This window comes from Maylandia zebra, linkage group LG11 (assembly GCF_041146795.1).
Source record: "Maylandia zebra isolate NMK-2024a linkage group LG11, Mzebra_GT3a, whole genome shotgun sequence".
Taxonomy (NCBI): domain Eukaryota; kingdom Metazoa; phylum Chordata; class Actinopteri; order Cichliformes; family Cichlidae; genus Maylandia; species Maylandia zebra.
Genome location: NC_135177.1, coordinates 23,209,102 through 23,226,921, shown reverse-complemented (window position 1 = coordinate 23,226,921; position 17,820 = coordinate 23,209,102). Strand labels below are relative to the sequence as shown.

The 17,820-nt window shown below is 41.2% G+C and overlaps 2 protein-coding genes across 3 annotated transcripts; one reads left to right on the top strand and one right to left on the bottom strand.

Annotated features, from left to right (window-relative positions):
- Nucleotides 1-84: 84 nt before the first annotated feature.
- Nucleotides 85-14,340, bottom strand: rbfox1l (RNA binding fox-1 homolog 1, like). The gene is made up of 12 exons (XM_004541167.5): nt 13,911-14,340; nt 9,125-9,361; nt 4,665-4,844; nt 4,506-4,559; nt 4,328-4,420; nt 4,020-4,089; nt 3,883-3,942; nt 3,642-3,777; nt 3,525-3,564; nt 3,367-3,434; nt 2,387-2,459; nt 85-2,298 (listed from the first exon to the last, which is right to left on the bottom strand). Exons 1-12 carry the CDS (start codon nt 13,995-13,997, stop codon nt 2,254-2,256), a joined length of 1,143 nt encoding a protein of 380 aa, XP_004541224.1. The 5' UTR covers nt 13,998-14,340; the 3' UTR covers nt 85-2,253.
- A 303-nt stretch (nt 14,341-14,643) lies between these two features.
- Nucleotides 14,644-17,035, top strand: rps9 (ribosomal protein S9). 2 transcript variants are annotated; one of them, XR_013100835.1, is made up of 6 exons: nt 14,644-14,789; nt 15,516-15,628; nt 15,730-15,852; nt 16,040-16,226; nt 16,332-16,486; nt 16,773-16,898. XR_013100835.1 is itself a non-coding variant. In XM_004541171.3 (5 exons), exons 2-5 carry the CDS (start codon nt 15,532-15,534, stop codon nt 16,948-16,950), a joined length of 585 nt encoding a protein of 194 aa, XP_004541228.1. In that variant the 5' UTR covers nt 14,645-14,789; nt 15,516-15,531; the 3' UTR covers nt 16,951-17,035. The 2 variants fall into 2 exon arrangements, 1 of the variants encoding a protein (XP_004541228.1); XM_004541171.3 differs by lacking the exon at nt 16,332-16,486 and having other exon boundaries at nt 14,645-14,789; nt 16,773-17,035.
- Nucleotides 17,036-17,820: the final 785 nt, after the last annotated feature.

The window sequence follows — 17,820 nt, the reverse complement described above, 5'->3', positions numbered from 1 at the left end:
GTGTATACCTCCATCAGTCTTTGTAACTGCTTTTTTTGACCCTTGAAGAACTCCCATCTCCCTCTTTCCCTCCACCTTTGTTCATTTCTTTTTCTTTTTTTTTTCTTTTTTTAACTAGTTTTTTGTAGAATCTTCTCACTTTCTCTTCTTCACTCCTCCCTGCATGATGTTTCAACCTCTCTCCTCTCCCCTGACTCTCTAACCAGTATTTCTCTTTTGTCATTCTTACCCTTTTTTTTTCCTCTTATGTTGGGTATGTTTGTGACTGCCGTGTGCAACTCTCACTAGTAAGTATTGTATCCTGTCTGCAGTGCTTTTAATAGTTTGTGTTGCAGCACTTTAACAACTGAAGCTGAAGGTCTATCTGTAATGCGCCCTCCCTATCCCTCATTCCCATGGCTACATAGATCTGATAGGATAAACTGCCATTTTGTAAATATTGTGTACATATCTTTTGGAAAGACGTCTAATAAAAAAAAAAAAAAGTACAGAGAGCACATACTGTCTTTTGTTTTTGCTGGAGTTGATTGAAATCTAGCAGTTCAGTGGAGCACAGAGTTGCTTGCAAACAGTTTATTATGAAGATGTTGAATGATGGCATCTGTGATAAAGCAGATCAGCTAGCAGACGAAGCACGATGGTTTAATGTTCTTCATATGGTGATAGTTTTTACTTTAACCAACACAGATTAAAAATCCTTGAGAGCAGCTGGAAAAAAGTTAGTGTGGAAGGTTAAAGATGTAGAAAGTGCAGCAGGAAAAAAAATCATTTTGTCATGCAAACAGCAAAAGGCATATAATGGCAAAGGACAGTTCAGTTTAAAAATAGCAAGAAAGCTGGCAAACGAAAAAGACTAAACGCTAAAAGAAATACTACTAAGAAGAAAAAAGGCAGAAGCAGAGCAGCGAAACGGTACAGAAGAAATTCACACGAGGAAACAAACGTGGAGTAAAGAAGTTGTTGCATAAAACACTTATAAGACTTAATAAGAAAAGATTAAAATGCATTGCTGATCTATCACATGAGGTGAAACTTACAAAGGAAATGAAACACAGGCCAATAATCTGGAAGTTTAGAATGTGCAGAAAATAGAAAACAGGCCCAGGATGGTTTTCATACATGTAGAGCATGAATACTGGCACTGAGTGTTAGAAGGAGGAGGGAAAAATATGAGAATGATGCAACTAAACAGTAAGCAGTGAAATCACACAAAGAAAATAAAAGAAGGGTTTGTTTGGGTTTTTTTTTTCTATAGCCTTGTCGATGTAATGTTGCGTTGCCACAGAAGAAAAACCAGAAACCCAGGGAGTGAGGAGAAGCAGAATAAAGAACAGAAGAGATAGAGGAGAAAAAAGTCTGATTTATTCAGAGGTAAACATCAAACAAAGCAGAATAGAGTAAAACAAAGCCAAGAAGAACTAACTGATACAAGAAAAGAAGTCATTTAGCAGTAATGAAGGAGAAAAGAGGGAGAAAATACAGGACAGTGACCCTCCGGTCATCAAAGCTCAAGCAAGGTAGCAAGGAGTGAAGCCAGAAAACAGAAACTACACTGTGTTAGTATTTATGAACAGAAAGGTAGGAAAGGACTCAAGAAACTGCAAACAAGGATTAAATGTAACGGCTGTATGAAAAGCTAAACATGTAGATTTAGAGGTAGATTGTTAGAAATAAAAATAAGTCCAGCTGATAAACATTATTTCTGTGCTTTTAGTTGCAATATCAGTGTCGCAGCCAAATCGCTCTCTTGATGTTGAAACTCACAGACATTCCCGCACGCACGCACACACACACACACACACACACACACACACACACACACACACACACACACACACACACACACACACACACTCAGTAGATAAATGCCAACAAAAATAAATCATTTAAAATTGTACAAAATGTTTTTTGCACAGTTTGACCCCTGAAAAAAAATCCCAAATTATTAAACACAAGAATCTCACAGTATTTTTTTAACCACTTATCCAAAAAAAAAAAAAAAAAAGCAAAGCATTAAAAGGTTTCAAGCGACAGCGTCTCCTACGTATTCTCCAGCAGAGCGGATGGTAAGTGGGTCCTACAGTATTTTAACCTTCAGTCTGTTTAGTCTCCCGAAGAGAGGTTGTGATGGAGACAGGAGGTGACACCACGTGTGCCACATTTCCGAGGTTGTTTTTAAGGATTATTGTAATCTGCCCTGCAGTGTCCCAAAGTTCAACAGAGATGCCCGACGACCCCGCCCTTCACCGGGCCTCAGTAGGGGGTGAAGCGGTTGTATCCTCCTCTGTACAAACTGGCCTGTTGACAGTAGTAGGGTGAAAGGTGCAAGTTAACCACCGTGATGTATTTCTCAGATTAAGCTTTGTTTACTCTGATAGCTGCTCACCATTGTACCGACCCCATACGTTGTTGGTCCGACTGAGTGGTGATAGGCCTCTGGAGCGTAAACCCGTCCATATCTGTTTAAAAAAATAATAATATCACGACTCCAATTAAACTTTGTTTCTTATTAATTTATCTGCAAATGAAATTCTGCAAATTCTTTATGATTAATGAAAGCCAACTGAAGTCAGGCATATATGTGAATTTTTTTACATTATGTGAATATTCTGCCATGATTAATGTGAGCATCCAGCACTGTAATAAGTTATGTGATGGAAACCAATCAAAAGCACATTTGGTACTGAATAATATCTGAAGTATCTTACAAAAACAGTACTTTGGGTGTTATTATGATATTGTTATCCTTGGAAGAGCCACACATCCCTTTGAGGTTGTGTTTGGAAGGCCATCCGGCATAAAAATCTGCCAAAACAAACATGTGGATCTGCCCACTGTGACGACCCCTTGTGACTAAGGGAGCAGTTGAAAGCTTCTTCTTCTACTAGCAGTTTGTGTGCTATTGGTTAATTTAAAGCTGCTTAACAAGGCCCATAAAATCCTTGAGATAAAAACAAGAACGTAATCTCAGGTGGGATCTTTGAGCTACACAGGAACAAAAAAATGAGGTTTTTTATTTTACATACTGTGTCCACTCACAGTAAATGTTACAAGATAAATTCCTGACTGTTTGAGAAAATCCAGATCTTTACTTCCTGGCACAAGGCAGAATATTTTCAAAAGCTGTGTTTATCTTGATAAAAGTTACAAAAGCCAAGTTTGAGTTCAAAGAGTGAGCTCTGTGTAGGTAGGAAGACATTTTCATGGGAATAGCCGAAATGCTCCAAATAGGTTTTGTGTTTCTGCTCAGGTAAAAGCGGTATATACTATTAGGCACACAGCTGCTCAGTGGTACTGCTGAAGCTCAAACACAGCATCAGAATGAGCAAGAACATTCATCTTTGTGTACATTGTTTGTCTGTTTACCCATCACTGTAGGTCGCTGTGGCAGCAGATGCTGACTGAGCCACTCTGTATGCTGCAGGGTATCCGCCCTGCATGGGAAAGATGAAGCAACAATAAAGCAGCAGCAACTGATTGACTGATTAAAAAAGTAAAGATATGAGTAGAGTTCAGCTGCGTACATAGACTTCTGCTCCATACAGTCCATCCTGATACACAACCCTGAAAAAAAAAGAATAAAACATTATCAAAATGAAAGTAATTGGATATAAAGCCGACACCGGTGCTCAGAGTCTTACCCAGGGTAGGTGGGGACAGCAGCAGGTGTGGTTGCAGTGGAGCGAATTGTGTTGTAGACAGCTCGACCCCGACCACGCAGCGCTGAACCGCGGTAGGCCAGTGTAGGAGTCGCTACAGGGTACGGAAAACTGGCAACTAAAATAGAGGAGAGGAAAAAAAGTAGCAGGAGGAGTGAAATGGCAGTGCTGATCATCTCTTCAGAGCAATATGTCAGCATGAAAGAGGGAAACCTTTAGTTACCTGTATAGAGCTCAGGTGCGTACATGGCCCCCATGACTGGGTTGATCTTCCAACCGGAAGCTGCAAAAACAAGGCCTCTATTAAAAACAAGCTCCAAAGATTAGTCAGGACCCAAATATTAATGAGAAGTTTCTTACTTGAGATTTCACCGTTCACGAGAGGCGCTTGGGGTTTCTTGGTAACTACTCGTGCAGTGGCATTATTAACCTGGGGATAAAATAATAAGGATAATCATGGAATCAGAAAGTTAAACCTACAACACAAAAGCTGCGTGATTTCCAGCCATGTGATCAATAAATATCACTTAGGTATAATGTCCAAGGGAAGTTACAGGGTCATAAATACATTCATAGTGAGGTGGCCATTTTTTTTCTCTCTCTGGGTAAAACAAAACTGCATGTTTGTTTTCTAGTTTTAAAAAAGAAATGGGGAAATCTCGCTTTACCTCGATCTTCCTCCCTTCCACAATTGTCCCGTTCAGCTTTTCTCTTGCTCTGTCAGCCTCGGTAGCATTCTCGAAAGTGACGAATCCAAAGCCCTGTGTGTTTGCACGGTTATATGTTTACTGATGAATGATTCCCACGTTGGTTTAAAAGCACTGATCATATTTCTGAGCTGCTCACCTTTGACCCCCTCTCATTGAAGATAATCTCTACATCGAGGATCTTGCCAAATTGCTGAAAGTGTCAGAGCAATTTTCACAGAGTGGAAATTGTTGGATTCAACATGAAAACATGGGCTCTGTGTATGTGTGAAGCTCAGAAACGAGGTGACTGTCATACCCCAAACATCTGGCGGAGGTCTGGGTCTCTAAAGCGAAAGGGGATGTTCGAGACATGGAGGCGTTTCGGTTGGGTTTTACCTGACCCCTCTTCCTCGCTACCGCTTCCTGCCCCGCCCCCCGATGACACGGACACACTGAGAGACTGGGGGTCAGAGGTCACGGGGACCAAAGAGTCCTCCTGACAGTGAGAAAGCACGAAACAGGACAAGGAGGCAGAGGAAGAGGAGGAGGCAAGCAAGTGGATAGAGGAAGAATGGACGGGAAGAACAAAAAAAGATGGAAAACAAAAGATGGAGAGGGTGTGAATGAGGTGGGACAGATGTGAAGAAAAATTGGGAGAGGGCATCAGTAGAAAAGCAAAGAAGGAAAAGAGAAAAACAAACAAACAACAAAGTAAATTCAACAAATTCAACATGTTCCAGAGAATTTCATGTTTAGGTAAAAACTCCAGTTGCGTAAGCATCACATGGCATTAAAGCTCAAAGATCACTTTCATGAGATCAAGTGAACCAAACCAAGTTCAACCAGCATTCAGCAACCAGTGAACCTTCTCAAGCAAATGTAAGGAGGCGTGGAAGGGGCTCCAGTTTAGTGAGGCGTCGTTGAATACATGCCTGTAGGAGATTAGGACAGTGACGCTAACAATAAACGCCAAATGTCTGGTATTAAAACTGCTCATTCCAGCCGTCGTGAAGAGTGAGAAGTTGTTTTAAGCTGTTTTCAGACTCTAACTCAAAGTTTCCCACAGTGGCTCTAACAACTACTTGTTTTACCTTAGTATTAAAGACATACCTGTGCTAGATTAACTTATATAAACTGCCCCATGCAGAAAAATTCAAGAACTAATGTGCCAAAACCAAAACATTCACTATCCCACAATGCACCACGATGCTAGTGTGTGTGCATGTATGTGCATATATATATATGTGTGTGTGCAGGTGTGTTGGCCAACCAGCATTGTTCAACCATTGCAAGAAAAGTGGTTAAAAATATATAGATTTGAAAGAAAATCTGCAAAAAAGGGCAACAAACTAAAACCAGTGAGCTTCAGCAGCAAGAAACAAAAGGAAGAGGAGGAGCAGGGAGCACAAAAATTAACGCGAAAAAGAAAAATTACTGGGAGATGTGCTACTCTAATGGAAATAAGATTACACTCCCAAGCCCTGAGTATTAGCAGTCTAGTACCACGAGGCAGATAAGGAGTGAAAAAGGCTTCAGTAAACAAGGCAAAGAAGGTGCACAGAAAGGGGACAGAGTTTAAAACTGAAGGGTCAGTGGGGGACGGGTGGGGTGGGGGGTCACGGTGCTGCTTTTTTGCCAAAGGTTAAAGTCGTTCGTCAGGGGGCATCATTAATAAGAAGGAGACAGACAGAGAGAGGTACAGAAACACATTCATACAGACATATAAATGCACACAGGCTACTACTGGTGTACACTACACTGGCTCGATGTGGCTTCAACTGTAGACAGCAGACACACACACACGCACATACAGGCCAGAGTGGAGGGGGGGGGGACAGAGGTACAGAGGGTTGAGTTGGGTGGTGGTGTCATTGTCACGATGCAGGATTGAGTTCTGGACCTGAGCGATATTTCAGACGGGGGAAAGGGGGGGGAATCATCCGGTCAGCCTCACCCCGCCCCCCCCTTTTTGACCCCCTCCCTCCGTGGCGACGTCTCAACTTTCCCCGAAAATCATCACGGACCCGAGTATGTCTGGGACTCTAGTGATAAAATATATAAACGGGGCCATAAAACACCATTTATGAGAGGAGGAAGGGAGAAGCAGGACACAGAGCTGACCTGCCACACAGATCAGACGGCTCTGCGTGTGTCAGAGTAGATGTTTCCATGTCTGAAGGAGACTTCTGCACTGCAAAAACAAAACAGTCACACACATCTCTGACCACATAACTCATGTCTTCATGAATAAGAAAAAAAAAATCTGCTAATCCGTTAAGAATATTTAAACCTGTTCCAAGGTGAAATCACATCTTCAAGTAACCACTTCTGCAAGGTCCCAAAAGGTTGGTTCTGTTCATCTGGATGAACCGTTTTCAGTGGGAGAAACGTTTCGTCACTCATCCAGGTGACTTCTTCAGTCTCAGCTGACTGCAGGTTTCCTCAACCTTATAAACAGTACATTTGTATAATGACTGAAACTAGCACCACTGAATAAACAGTGGGCTGTGATGTCAGTTCCTTGAGCATTAATATGCAAATTGTCATTGATCAACAACCACTGATCAAGGACGAATGATCAATGGTCATGAGTACCATTCACAGAGTTGGGGAATGGCTGCAATCACAGCCCGATGAATCAAACACTGATGCACTAAAAAAATAAAATATATTTTTTATATTTTGTCTACTAAACAATATTTTGTTTACTAAACAATCCAGTTTTTAGAAAATAGAATTTTAAGGGTAGTCAAAGGAGCTTGCAAAGAAAAGCGTCTGGACTTCTTTAAGTTGCTTGAAGACGTTTCACCTCTCATCCGAGAAGCTTCTTCAGTTCTAAGGTCAAATGGTGGAGAGTCCCAGATTTAAACCCAGTGGGAGTTTCCCCCCAAAGAGGGACAAAAGGACCCCCTGATGATCCTCTAATCACATGAGCCAAGGTGTGAAAACGGGTGTGGGTCCCAATCAGCCAGAGTTTCAGGTGAGCTCATTGTGAAACCTGGCCCCACCTTATCATGCGATTTCCTGAGGTCAGATGGCCCAGGGTGTGAGTGGGCGCTAAGGCTTCTGGGGAGGGAACTCAAAACTGGATTATAGATGGTGTCGTAAACCATCGCCCCTGTTCAAAGATGGTCGCTTACAGTGGACATAGATGGCTTCTAATTTTAAGGGTAATATTTATTTCAGGCTTTACATGGTTAAGATAAGTTTTTTCAAAATAAAATAATAAATACGTTTTTTTCAATTACAGACCTGGGAAGTGACAATAGGTCTCTGCAGGCAGTGTGAGTCAAAATATTACATTATTTAAAAAAGACAAACTTTCTCTCGTGTGTGTTGCTGTTTTTTTAATCAATTCAGTGAGAGTGGCATGGTAAATTTTGCTTTTAAACTGTAAAGCCTGGTTCTGCTGGCTGTCTCTTCCTGCTAAAAAGGTTTTTTCCCTCTCATATTGCAGGGTTTTTAGCTTACAGTATTAAGGCCCTTGAGGCAACTGTTATTGTAAATTTGTTATTGTAAATGAGCTTGAAATTGAATTCAAATTGCTAATTAGGAATAATGCAAGTAGCCTACAGCTTACTGGTGGTCATTATTCTGCAAGTAGGCTAACAAAAAAATCACTTTGATTTTAACCTGATGGCAGCACAAGATGGAAATTCTAGAGAGTCCCTCAAGTTCTGAACTGTGTAATTGTATAATATAGTTTATTACAATTTCCATAAGATTCCAGCAGATTAGTAGCCTGTTGTAACAACAATTCCTCATCGTTTTATCAAGTTATTTCATTCAAAATCAAGAGGAAACATCAGGCAGCTCATAAAGACTGAGGCCAGTGTGACCTGTTTGTGCATTAATGTGTTCTCTGTTATTGTAGGGTCTTTATCTTACAATATAAATGGAAATTAAAGACGCTCCCACAGTGCACCGATGCTGAAGTGGTGCAGGCCACACACAGAAAGAGATCAGCAGCAACCAGAGACCACAGGGTGTCAGTGAAATTCATCAGTGTGGTAACTGCCAGTATGAGTAAAGGACACTGCTGCCACACCACCGGCAAGATTACACTGAAACATTTGAGGTAATAAACACGAGGGTTATCTACGCAACCAGCCAGGAACAGCTGCAGAGCAATGACTTTAGATTCAACTGAGGATAAAATTATAATGCAGGTTTCTTCCGTTGATTTAATAAAAGATTAATTTGGTTTTTAAAAGAATATGTAAAGCAAATTTGATGGTAAACAGGTTGAAATAATCTTATCGCTGTAGCAGAATGAAGACACAAATTATCTATTAAAAATTCTCTTTAGTTTCAAAAACCATTTGTTGATACATTTTTAAAGATGTAATCATTGTTTATCCTGTACCAGAAATGATTTCATCAGACAAATCACAAAAGCCTGACATGGACTTTATAAACATCCTTCAGATAGCTTAAACTGTAAACTGTAAGTATCAGCACAAAGTTCGAGCGGCGATCTGGAAAGGTGATCAGTTTTATTGACACTTAAATGAGACCTGGGGAAGGGAGAAAGGAAAAGTGGGCATTTATTTTCATCAATAAATCCCTTATCAGCTGCCTCGACATTTTGCTCCACAGAGGGTGACAGGCATTTCCATACAAGGACACCGCGGTGGACATGGGGCTCTAAATATAGAAGGAAACCCTATCTGGGCCTGTTGCTCTGCAGAACATGTGAAAGTGCTACCTGTCGACTTACTGACGATCATGTTTTATTGGCCTGGAACATCAACATTTGTCACAGACCGCTCTTACCGTGTTGCCAGATGTCAGAGAGTCGCCCCCATCGTGCTGAGGGCCCTGATAGACTCTGAGCTGGGGATGTTCCTGGTACTCTGAGCTCGGATGTGCAGAGCTAAAGTCGAGAGTTGCCAGTCTGCTGGCGGATGTTGGGGGACCTTGACCTGGTGGGGGGTAAGAGGGAGGCGGGGCATAGACCTGAGGCAGGGCAGGGTCTGCGCTGCCTGGGGCAGCCTCCTGAGTGGGGGCCCCCTGAGGAAAAGAGGAAGAGGGAGACGAATGAGCCACTCATGCCAGAATATGACAGCGTAGATGTAAACAAACGAAACACAAGATGTTGTTGTTGATCTTCTGTTTTTACAATAAAACAAACTGCATAAACACGCTGCAGTGACACTGTGATCTTTAATGAAGATGACAGATACACAAATACCACAATAAATGATTGTTCCACCCAATTTTACACATCAGTTTAACTGTCAGAAGGAGTAAAATGCTGTGAAATCTCTTAAATAATCTGATAATAATAACCATAGCAAAAGATGTTTTTAACAGTAATAGTAAGACAAAATACAAAGCTAAATAAGCTTACTGGTAGGTTGCAGTGTTTGGAAGAGGTCACTATAAATTACCTTATATATTTACCTATTCTTTTTTAAATAACTGCCTTTTGTGAGTTTGTTTTTTGTGTGTGGTAATAAAGAAATAGTAAATTATCCTTGAAAAATACATCTGATGACCAGTCCTAAACACTACATTTCTTTTTGCTTATCCAAAGCAACATCCAAGTATAGATATAATTAAAAACATCTCTAATATTAAGACATTTCTCACAATTGTAATAACTGATTCATTCTTAATGCCAAACGTGGAGCTCATTGTTAAATTTAACTCTTTCTGTTTTTCCCATTACAAATGACAGATTTGGCACTTGAAAACAATATTTATGTCCAAAATGTTGACTTTATGTAGTACAATGTCATGTAAAATTATTGGAATCTCATCAGATTCAACAGCCACAGGTATGTTTTAAGTCTCATAGACTTTAGAATCTCTAATATCCATTTTAATTAAACAACTGTTTACTTAAAAACTTTTTTTTTTTTTTTTAAATGCGTAACAAACTACCTTTAATGAGAAAAACAAGATTAAACAGGAAAACAGGACCTCCTCCAAACCAAGTGTAAGCAGTGGTTTGGAGGAAACTCCTGCGCAGTTTCCATTCAAGTGAGGTAAAAAGCAGAGAAATAAAAGCGGTCTTACCCCCTTACTGCATTCCTCGATCTCTGATGCATTGTCTAACAACTGCCGCATTTTTAATGCCAGCTGACCACCCGCCCACCGCACCATAAGTTCTACCCATCCACCAATCATCAAATGATTGCTAGAGGAAAAGTGACCGGGGGTGGGGGGTGGCTGTGGGTGGGGGAGGTGTTCCACACCAGCTGTGGACATCTGTAACTTTCAGTCACCTTGTTGCTCCCACAAAGAGCCCAGAGGGCCCCTCTAACCTACTCATGAGCACAGAAAGCGTACGGAGCTTCCCCCCCAGGATTAAGTATTTATGAATGTGTGTGCTCCTGCTGAGGGTGCATCGTGCTAAATGTCGCCTCAGAGAATATCGGCCCTGACAGACACGGTTTTATTACCTCAGAGACATTTTCATGAACATCTACTTCTCTTTGTGTTGTGTGGAGTGGCTCAGTTGCCTTTTAAGAAACAGAGGACTTCACAAGCACAATAATGACATCAATGTTTGGGTTGGGTGCGAGTGAAGTGCTTCGCTGATCTTACTACAACATGACCACACAACAGAAAAAACAACAAAGTGAACACATTTACCCAGCTGTCAGACTACAGCATACTTATACTGCTTACACTTGAATTTCTGATGTTGAGCTTGCTTTATACTATAAACCTACCGCCGCCTCGTTTTGGACCCAGCCATGCTTCAGGAAGGCCGAGATGCATCAGTGATTCAATAGTGTTAAAGATCCCACCACATCAACATGACAGTCTGCACTCCCTGACAACGTCTGGCAGGAGATATGAGTCCACGTGTCACACACCAGGAGACTAAGAAACACAGTCTGTGCAGCCTCACCTCTTCACACTGACTGTCTACATATATGTTGTATATATGCCGCCTTCTGTACTGTTATATGTGTATTTAAACTTTCTGATTTATTGCTTTATATCTTGTGTTAGGACTTCCAGCTGAAGCATTTAACACAACAGTTCTTGTATAAACAGATGAGATATCTGTGACGGGCCTTCTCAGACTTTCAGGAGACAGGGAGTTCTTACAGGAGGGAAAACTTTCCAAGGACTTCATCGCAACAGTAACACTGAGTGGCAGATTCTTACTATTGGAGCTGTTCGTACTCTAAACTTTTCCATCTTAATACTTCAGACACATGTGACATGATATGTTTCAACCACATGAAGGTTTGTGCTGATCATGAAGATAATGTATAGAGCCCGTATGTTCATTCTGATGGTGGACAGTCCTCATTTAAAGATGTACAATAATGCTGCAGCGCAATGTTCAGATGAAATTATTTTGTCTTGGCTTCCGGATACGACTTCACAAATCTAAGAACATTTATTCTGGAAGACAATCCTGGAAAATCCTCACATTTGTGAGGATTCCCCCACAGTAACTGGGAATATTTCTATTAGAGCACTGATACTTTCACTTAATCACTGGATCAGAGGATACCCTGAGTTACCTTACAAGCAAAATGCCACAAGTGTGTCAGCTGCCTTCAGGATTTAAAGGAGTCACGATTAAAAAAAACTCTATCCCACGCCAGCTCATAATGGCTGGCATAGCTCTGCTGGCTGTTAAACTGGTTGTATAAGCAAGGAAATGGTTGTCAGGCAGACTCTTGTTGGCTTGGAGGATTTCATTTGACCACTCTCTGTTGGTTTGGAGGAGGATTTTTAATAAAGTGTGCACTCTCAACAAACCAGATTTGACATTCAAGCAGGCTTCACCCTGATAATTACTGAATGAGGAAAAGTTGATGGAGATGATTCATCTGCAGCTCTTACTCGTTATTCAAGAGAAATATTTAAGTTTGAACCAGAGCTGAAAGATAGGTATTGAGGCGCCGTCCAACTCTGAGGCCGTTCTTAACTCTCGCACTGGAGCTGGAACATGTTTCCAAATATGTTGACACAACTTGCCCCTGCACTCTGTCCTACTTATCAGAAGAAACGACGATCTAGCTGCTCCGACCCTCCTCCGAGATATAAAAGCGATGTTGAGCGAAGAAAATGCATCTGTTAGATATCACTGTCAACTCTCCCCCCACCTTACAGACTAACTAACTAACCAGCCACTGTGCCTGATTCAGCACCACAGTCTCAACACGAGACTCCTCACGGGCTTGTTTTTTATTATCATTGCCATTTGTTCCCCCTCTCTCGCTCGTCTCCTTCCGCAGCTGCTGGCTTGCGGTCAGAGGTCGACGGCTCGGAGCCAGGTGCTTGCTGGGACAGTTGCCACGGGATTTACACAAGACGAAGCTGACTGCAGATGTGGCCTTTTGGTGCTGGCCGAGTTACAAATGTTAGCAACATGTAGCTTATTAAAGTGTAACACAATATTCCTTTTTTTCATCCATCCATCTGCACATTCTGCACATCCCGGTTCCTCCTATTGAGCGACACGACAGGCTTTTTGTTTATATTGCTGATAAAAAAAAAAAAGAAGAAAAGATTGCTGATAATGAGGAGAGAGGAGTTTTACAAGCTGCCAAATGTTGTGTTAAAACAGATGCTCCACATCAGTCATAAAGGAATTTCCCCAGCACTTGGAAATATGACACTTTTAAAAAGGGAACAATTGCTGGATTGAAGTGAAGGATTCGAGCATTTCGGTACGCTGTATACTGTGTATATTGTTGCACTGACAATAAAGTTCTTGAATCTTGGAAGATCTAGCTGGGGCTTCAGACTATTTACTTCAGTGCCAGTCACCTTCAAATAACAATTCTCTCTGCATCTGTTTTCCATAAACAGCTCTCTGAATCTTATGAAATAAGTCAAGGTTACCCCGGAGGAGCCTAATATTCAACATTTAAATGCACAACAGGCTGGTTTCACACATTTATCTTAAGCACAGCTCACTACAGGACACAAGACAGGTGACAGACCCTCTTCCTGTGATTATCTGCTCAGGAGAGGAGGGCTAAAAATACAGCTGGTGTGAAGCACAGAGACAAGGTAGAGAGATACTAAATGAGCTGTGGCATTAGTGGCATGTCAGGGACACTTGCTGGTGGACTAAAGATAACCACTAATATGTCCTTACTAGTGAATAAATAAGACATTTCACAACTAGCACACTTCACACAGATCCTGTTGCATATTAAGCAATGCATCGATAGACTGAATTAGATTAAACTGTGACTTAGGGCCTTTTGGCTTCTTCTGCTCACTGGAAAATGTTTTAAGTTTTACAAAATACAGGGATTTTGTCTGGTAATAGGAATAAGATCTTTTTAGTTTAATCATTAAGCAAAATCATACAAAGGTGCTGATTTAAATGTCCAATTATTTGATTATATTTCTTAATGTGAGTATTTGGGTGAATAAAAGAATAAATAACAACCAGAGCTCTAGAAATGCAAAATAACTGACATTGAGATTAAGAATTGTAATAATAAATAATATTATTTTGTTGCATAAAGTTATAGTTCCCCAGTAGATGATTTCAGGGATGTTCCCTAGGGGGGAAAATCTCAGTATTTATGTGATAATGTCTGGCCACAGTGTAAATCAAGAAGTTTACCTGAACTATGCTGGGGTAGCATGTGGTTGCCTGTGGGTAGACGGGGAGTCCATAAGGCTGGAGGATCACAGTGGGTGAGGAGAGCATAGCCCAAAAACGACACACGAGGAGATGAGGAACGGAGGAAAATGGGAGGAAAAGGAGAGCAGGGGGAAAGGAAGGGTTGATGTACACACAGAAGAGCAGGCGATCAGGCTGGAATTTTTTTTTAAAAAGGGAGGAAAAATCCCAAATGAAGGAAACAGAAACTCCAAGAAAGTGAGGGAGGTGGGAAAAAAAGACCACGCTTAAGACTTTTGCTTCACCTCGAAAATGAAGTCAAGCAAGAAAACACAAGGGAAACCCCCAAAACACCCGGAAAAGATGGGATTTAGAGCAGTGAAAGAGAAAGCCAGTGAGCTTCTGTGTGTCCATCAGTTGATCATGCAGCCTGACAGACAGAAACACATGGTCAGGGTCCCATTTCAGAGTTATATAAATAGTCACCCATGTCCTTCTCTCTGAGTTTACCACCTTACCTCCCTCACTCTCACTTTGTAAGAGGAGATCTGTGACCACTCAGTCAAACCTCTGTGCAGAGTGAAAGAAGCAGGCCTTTCCCGCCTCTCTGTGCACATTGAAGCTGCGTGTTATACCATCTATGTAATAACATGAGGCCTGTTCGTGATTCAAGCGCATAAACAAACTTCATCTTAACTTCTTCCATGTGTTCAGGTTGTGCTCTTCGCTTTGACCAACAGAGAGCGACAAACCCAGCGGGCCCGACTTCCGTTTGGGCGGTGAGAGGCATCATGGGATATGTAGTGTGCTCGCAGGCCCTATAAATGATTATGGACTTCCTTTAACTTCCTCTTTACTGCGCGAGCCTGAGCGAGACAGGTACGGTTACCATCCTCATCCTTACCAGCAATACAAACCGAGTGTATGTGGACTTCCACGTTGAAAAACAGTCATAGGACATGAAACTAAACTTATGCCTGTGCCGATTGAAGACCTGCATGTTTTTTTTAAAGCGTTTTTAAACGAAAAGCGCTTAAGCTAATGCTAGCTGCTAACATTAAACAACGTGGTGCGGTGTAGCTGCGGCCTAGTCTTACGGATGCCCGGTCTGTTAAACGTTTATACGCGATTTATTGTAGTTTCAGAAACATTTAATGAAGCGCATCCGATGTATCAGTGTTTCTAGTCAATTCGGTCCTTACACATTACCCTTGTCTTCATAAACCGTACGATCGTGTGGCAAATCTGACCGATACAGTTGAAGCATGGAAGTAATAGTGACGGTTGTAGGTCCCTTTAGCCTGGTAAAAAGTTAATGTCTTTTTTATATTATTCAGTAAACGCTTTGAAAAACGGAACTAGACTGACAGATGGAGAGCCTATTTGGCTTAATTAAACTGACTCTACTTTTTGAGGTTGACTTGATTGTCTTAGTTGTAAATTGTAACATGAGTTATTGCTGAACGTGCATAATGTTTGCCTTTAAAATGTCTTCTGTGCACAAGATTCAAATAACATGTCAACCTTGAATAACCTATTAAAAGTGTAAAATGGTATAAATCTTATATGTAGCGTCCCCCTCATTGTAATTTCTTGGTTTTGCAGGCACTTATAAGCCATCATGCCCGTTGCCAGAAGCTGGGTTTGTCGTAAGACATATGTCACCCCCCGCCGCCCCTTCGAGAAGTCCCGTCTCGACCAGGAGTTGAAACTCATTGGTATGTTTTCATTTTCATAACTTCCGTCCATATATATATTTCAAGGCATACCCTTTAATGAGGTATACTAAACTGATTACGGCGTTTCATCTCCCTTTAAGGTGAGTATGGGCTGAGGAACAAGCGTGAGGTGTGGAGGGTCAAGTTCACCCTTGCCAAGATCCGCAAGGCTGCCAGAGAGCTGCTCACTCTGGATGAGAAGGACCCAAAGCGTCTGTTTGAAGGTGGGTAGGATGAGTTGAAGCTGGTTTGTGTTGGCCGATGATTTAAATATATAAAGTGTCAGACTTCACCATGGTGTCACGAATTCCTCGTCAATGAGGCCAATATTTCTGCTCTGCATAGATTTTTGAGCACGTCTCTGTGGTTGTATGTTTAAATGACGTTTTGTGTATACGTGTGGTTTTCCAGGTAACGCTTTGCTCAGGCGTCTGGTGAGAATCGGTGTGCTCGATGAGGGTAAGATGAAGCTCGATTATATCCTGGGCCTGAAGGTCGAGGATTTCTTGGAGAGGAGGCTTCAGACACAGGTCTTCAAGCTTGGACTTGCCAAGAGCATCCACCACGCTCGTGTCCTTATCCGCCAGAGGCACATTCGGTAAGCTCAAAGCAACACATAACGGGCTCAGTGGGGTTTTTTTTGTTTTGTTTTGGTTTTTTTGATGGACTCATGAGAACCTGTCGATGCTTCCTCTTCCATCAGAGGACCACCAACCTGTAACACACCCTGTTGACAACAGTTAAGATTTTCATCAAGGTCAATTCGGTATCAAAACCGTATACCTTGTCAGTAGACATTGCCCAGAGCCAATCCTGCCGCCGAGGGCGCAGACAGTGCCACGGTGTTGTGGCCGTCAGGTAAGGTATGGGGGATTGCACCTCGGGCAATTGTAGTATTCACTACAGCATTGGATATGAAGTACTCAGGCTGATGATTTAAGTCATAAGTTCAGATTTCCTGTGGTGTCAAGAATTCCTCGTCAATGAAGCCTGCAGTAAATTATACATGTAAAATATTAAAGATTCACACTTTTTCCACCCTGAAAGCTTTTTCAGCTTTTAAACTGCAAAGACAACTCTTAAGTGCAGCTGGAAGATGCATCAACATTTTCTAAAGTCCTCCCTTTATTGTTTGTCTTGGCAGTGTGCGCAAGCAGGTGGTGAATATCCCCTCTTTTGTGGTTCGCCTGGACAGCCAGAAGCACATCGACTTTTCCCTTAGGTCTCCGTACGGCGGTGGACGCCCAGGCCGCGTCAAGAGAAAGAACGCCAAGAAGGGCCAGGGTGGAGCTGGAGGAGCTGACGATGAGGAGGAGGATTAAGAAGGATGTTGTACAGGAGTGTTTCTTGATACTTCCTGTTGTGACAATTCTCAATAAAATGTTTGGTTTATCCAAAAAAAAAGTAGCTGACTCTATGCAGTTTTTTTTTTTTTTTTTTAAACGTATGTTTATTTGTTTTTTCAACAGTATCAACACCAACATAAAATGAACGTATGGCAGTCATTAAAATAATAATAACAACACTAATAATAATAGTAATAACGATAATTGAAGTGTTAATCCTAAAAGGTTCCAAATAAATGCATAGTTAAATAAATTAAACCATACAAATAAATACAATTTAAAAAAAAAAAAAAATCATAATATAGGTTACATAGTATATTCCCAACAGCAAGTCAGACATTATCCATTAATTAGTTGTCTTATTCACTCACCACCGCCCCCCCCCCCACATCCCCACTCCTCAGTAGATCCAAAAATATCTTCCAGATGTAAAATTCAGAAGCCTTCTTTCTAACAATATAGGTCAATTTCTCAAGAGCTAAACTTGATGTTAAGTTATTTAACCAGTGGTTAAAAGAGGGGCAACATAATTAGAGAGAAACATAATTAATATAACAAAACATTTTAGAAAAACCACACAATGTTACTATGTGTGGCTGCTGGATTTTTCAATCAAGATGGTGTATGAGATTCAATAGTATGTACTGACTCTAGATTTCTTTTCGTTTGAGTTAATTTTACTAAGTCTCTTTAACTGTGTGAAACAAAACTTGACACCTGAACTGACATGCTTATTTATACTGAGGTTTTTAAAACTATACAGCTTTATAGACATAGAGCTCAGGTATGTAGCTGTGAGTGTGCTAGATGCCAGATTAAGCTGACAACTATTACGTCACTCTTATT

Coding starts and splice junctions, on each gene's coding strand:
- rbfox1l (XM_004541167.5), bottom strand. CDS start 13,997: ATGCTCTCCTCACCCACTGTGATCCTCCAGCCTTATGGACTCCCCGTC. Junction 9,362..13,910: donor GCTACCCCAGCATAGTTCAG/GTAAACTTCTTG, acceptor TCTTTTCCTCAG/GGGGCCCCCACTCAGGAGGC. Junction 4,421..4,505: donor TCAATGAGAGGGGGTCAAAG/GTGAGCAGCTCA, acceptor GCAAACACACAG/GGCTTTGGATTCGTCACTTT.
- rps9 (XM_004541171.3), top strand. CDS start 15,532: ATGCCCGTTGCCAGAAGCTGGGTTTGTCGTAAGACATATGTCACCCCC. Junction 15,629..15,729: donor CCAGGAGTTGAAACTCATTG/GTATGTTTTCAT, acceptor TCTCCCTTTAAG/GTGAGTATGGGCTGAGGAAC. Junction 15,853..16,039: donor CCCAAAGCGTCTGTTTGAAG/GTGGGTAGGATG, acceptor GTGGTTTTCCAG/GTAACGCTTTGCTCAGGCGT.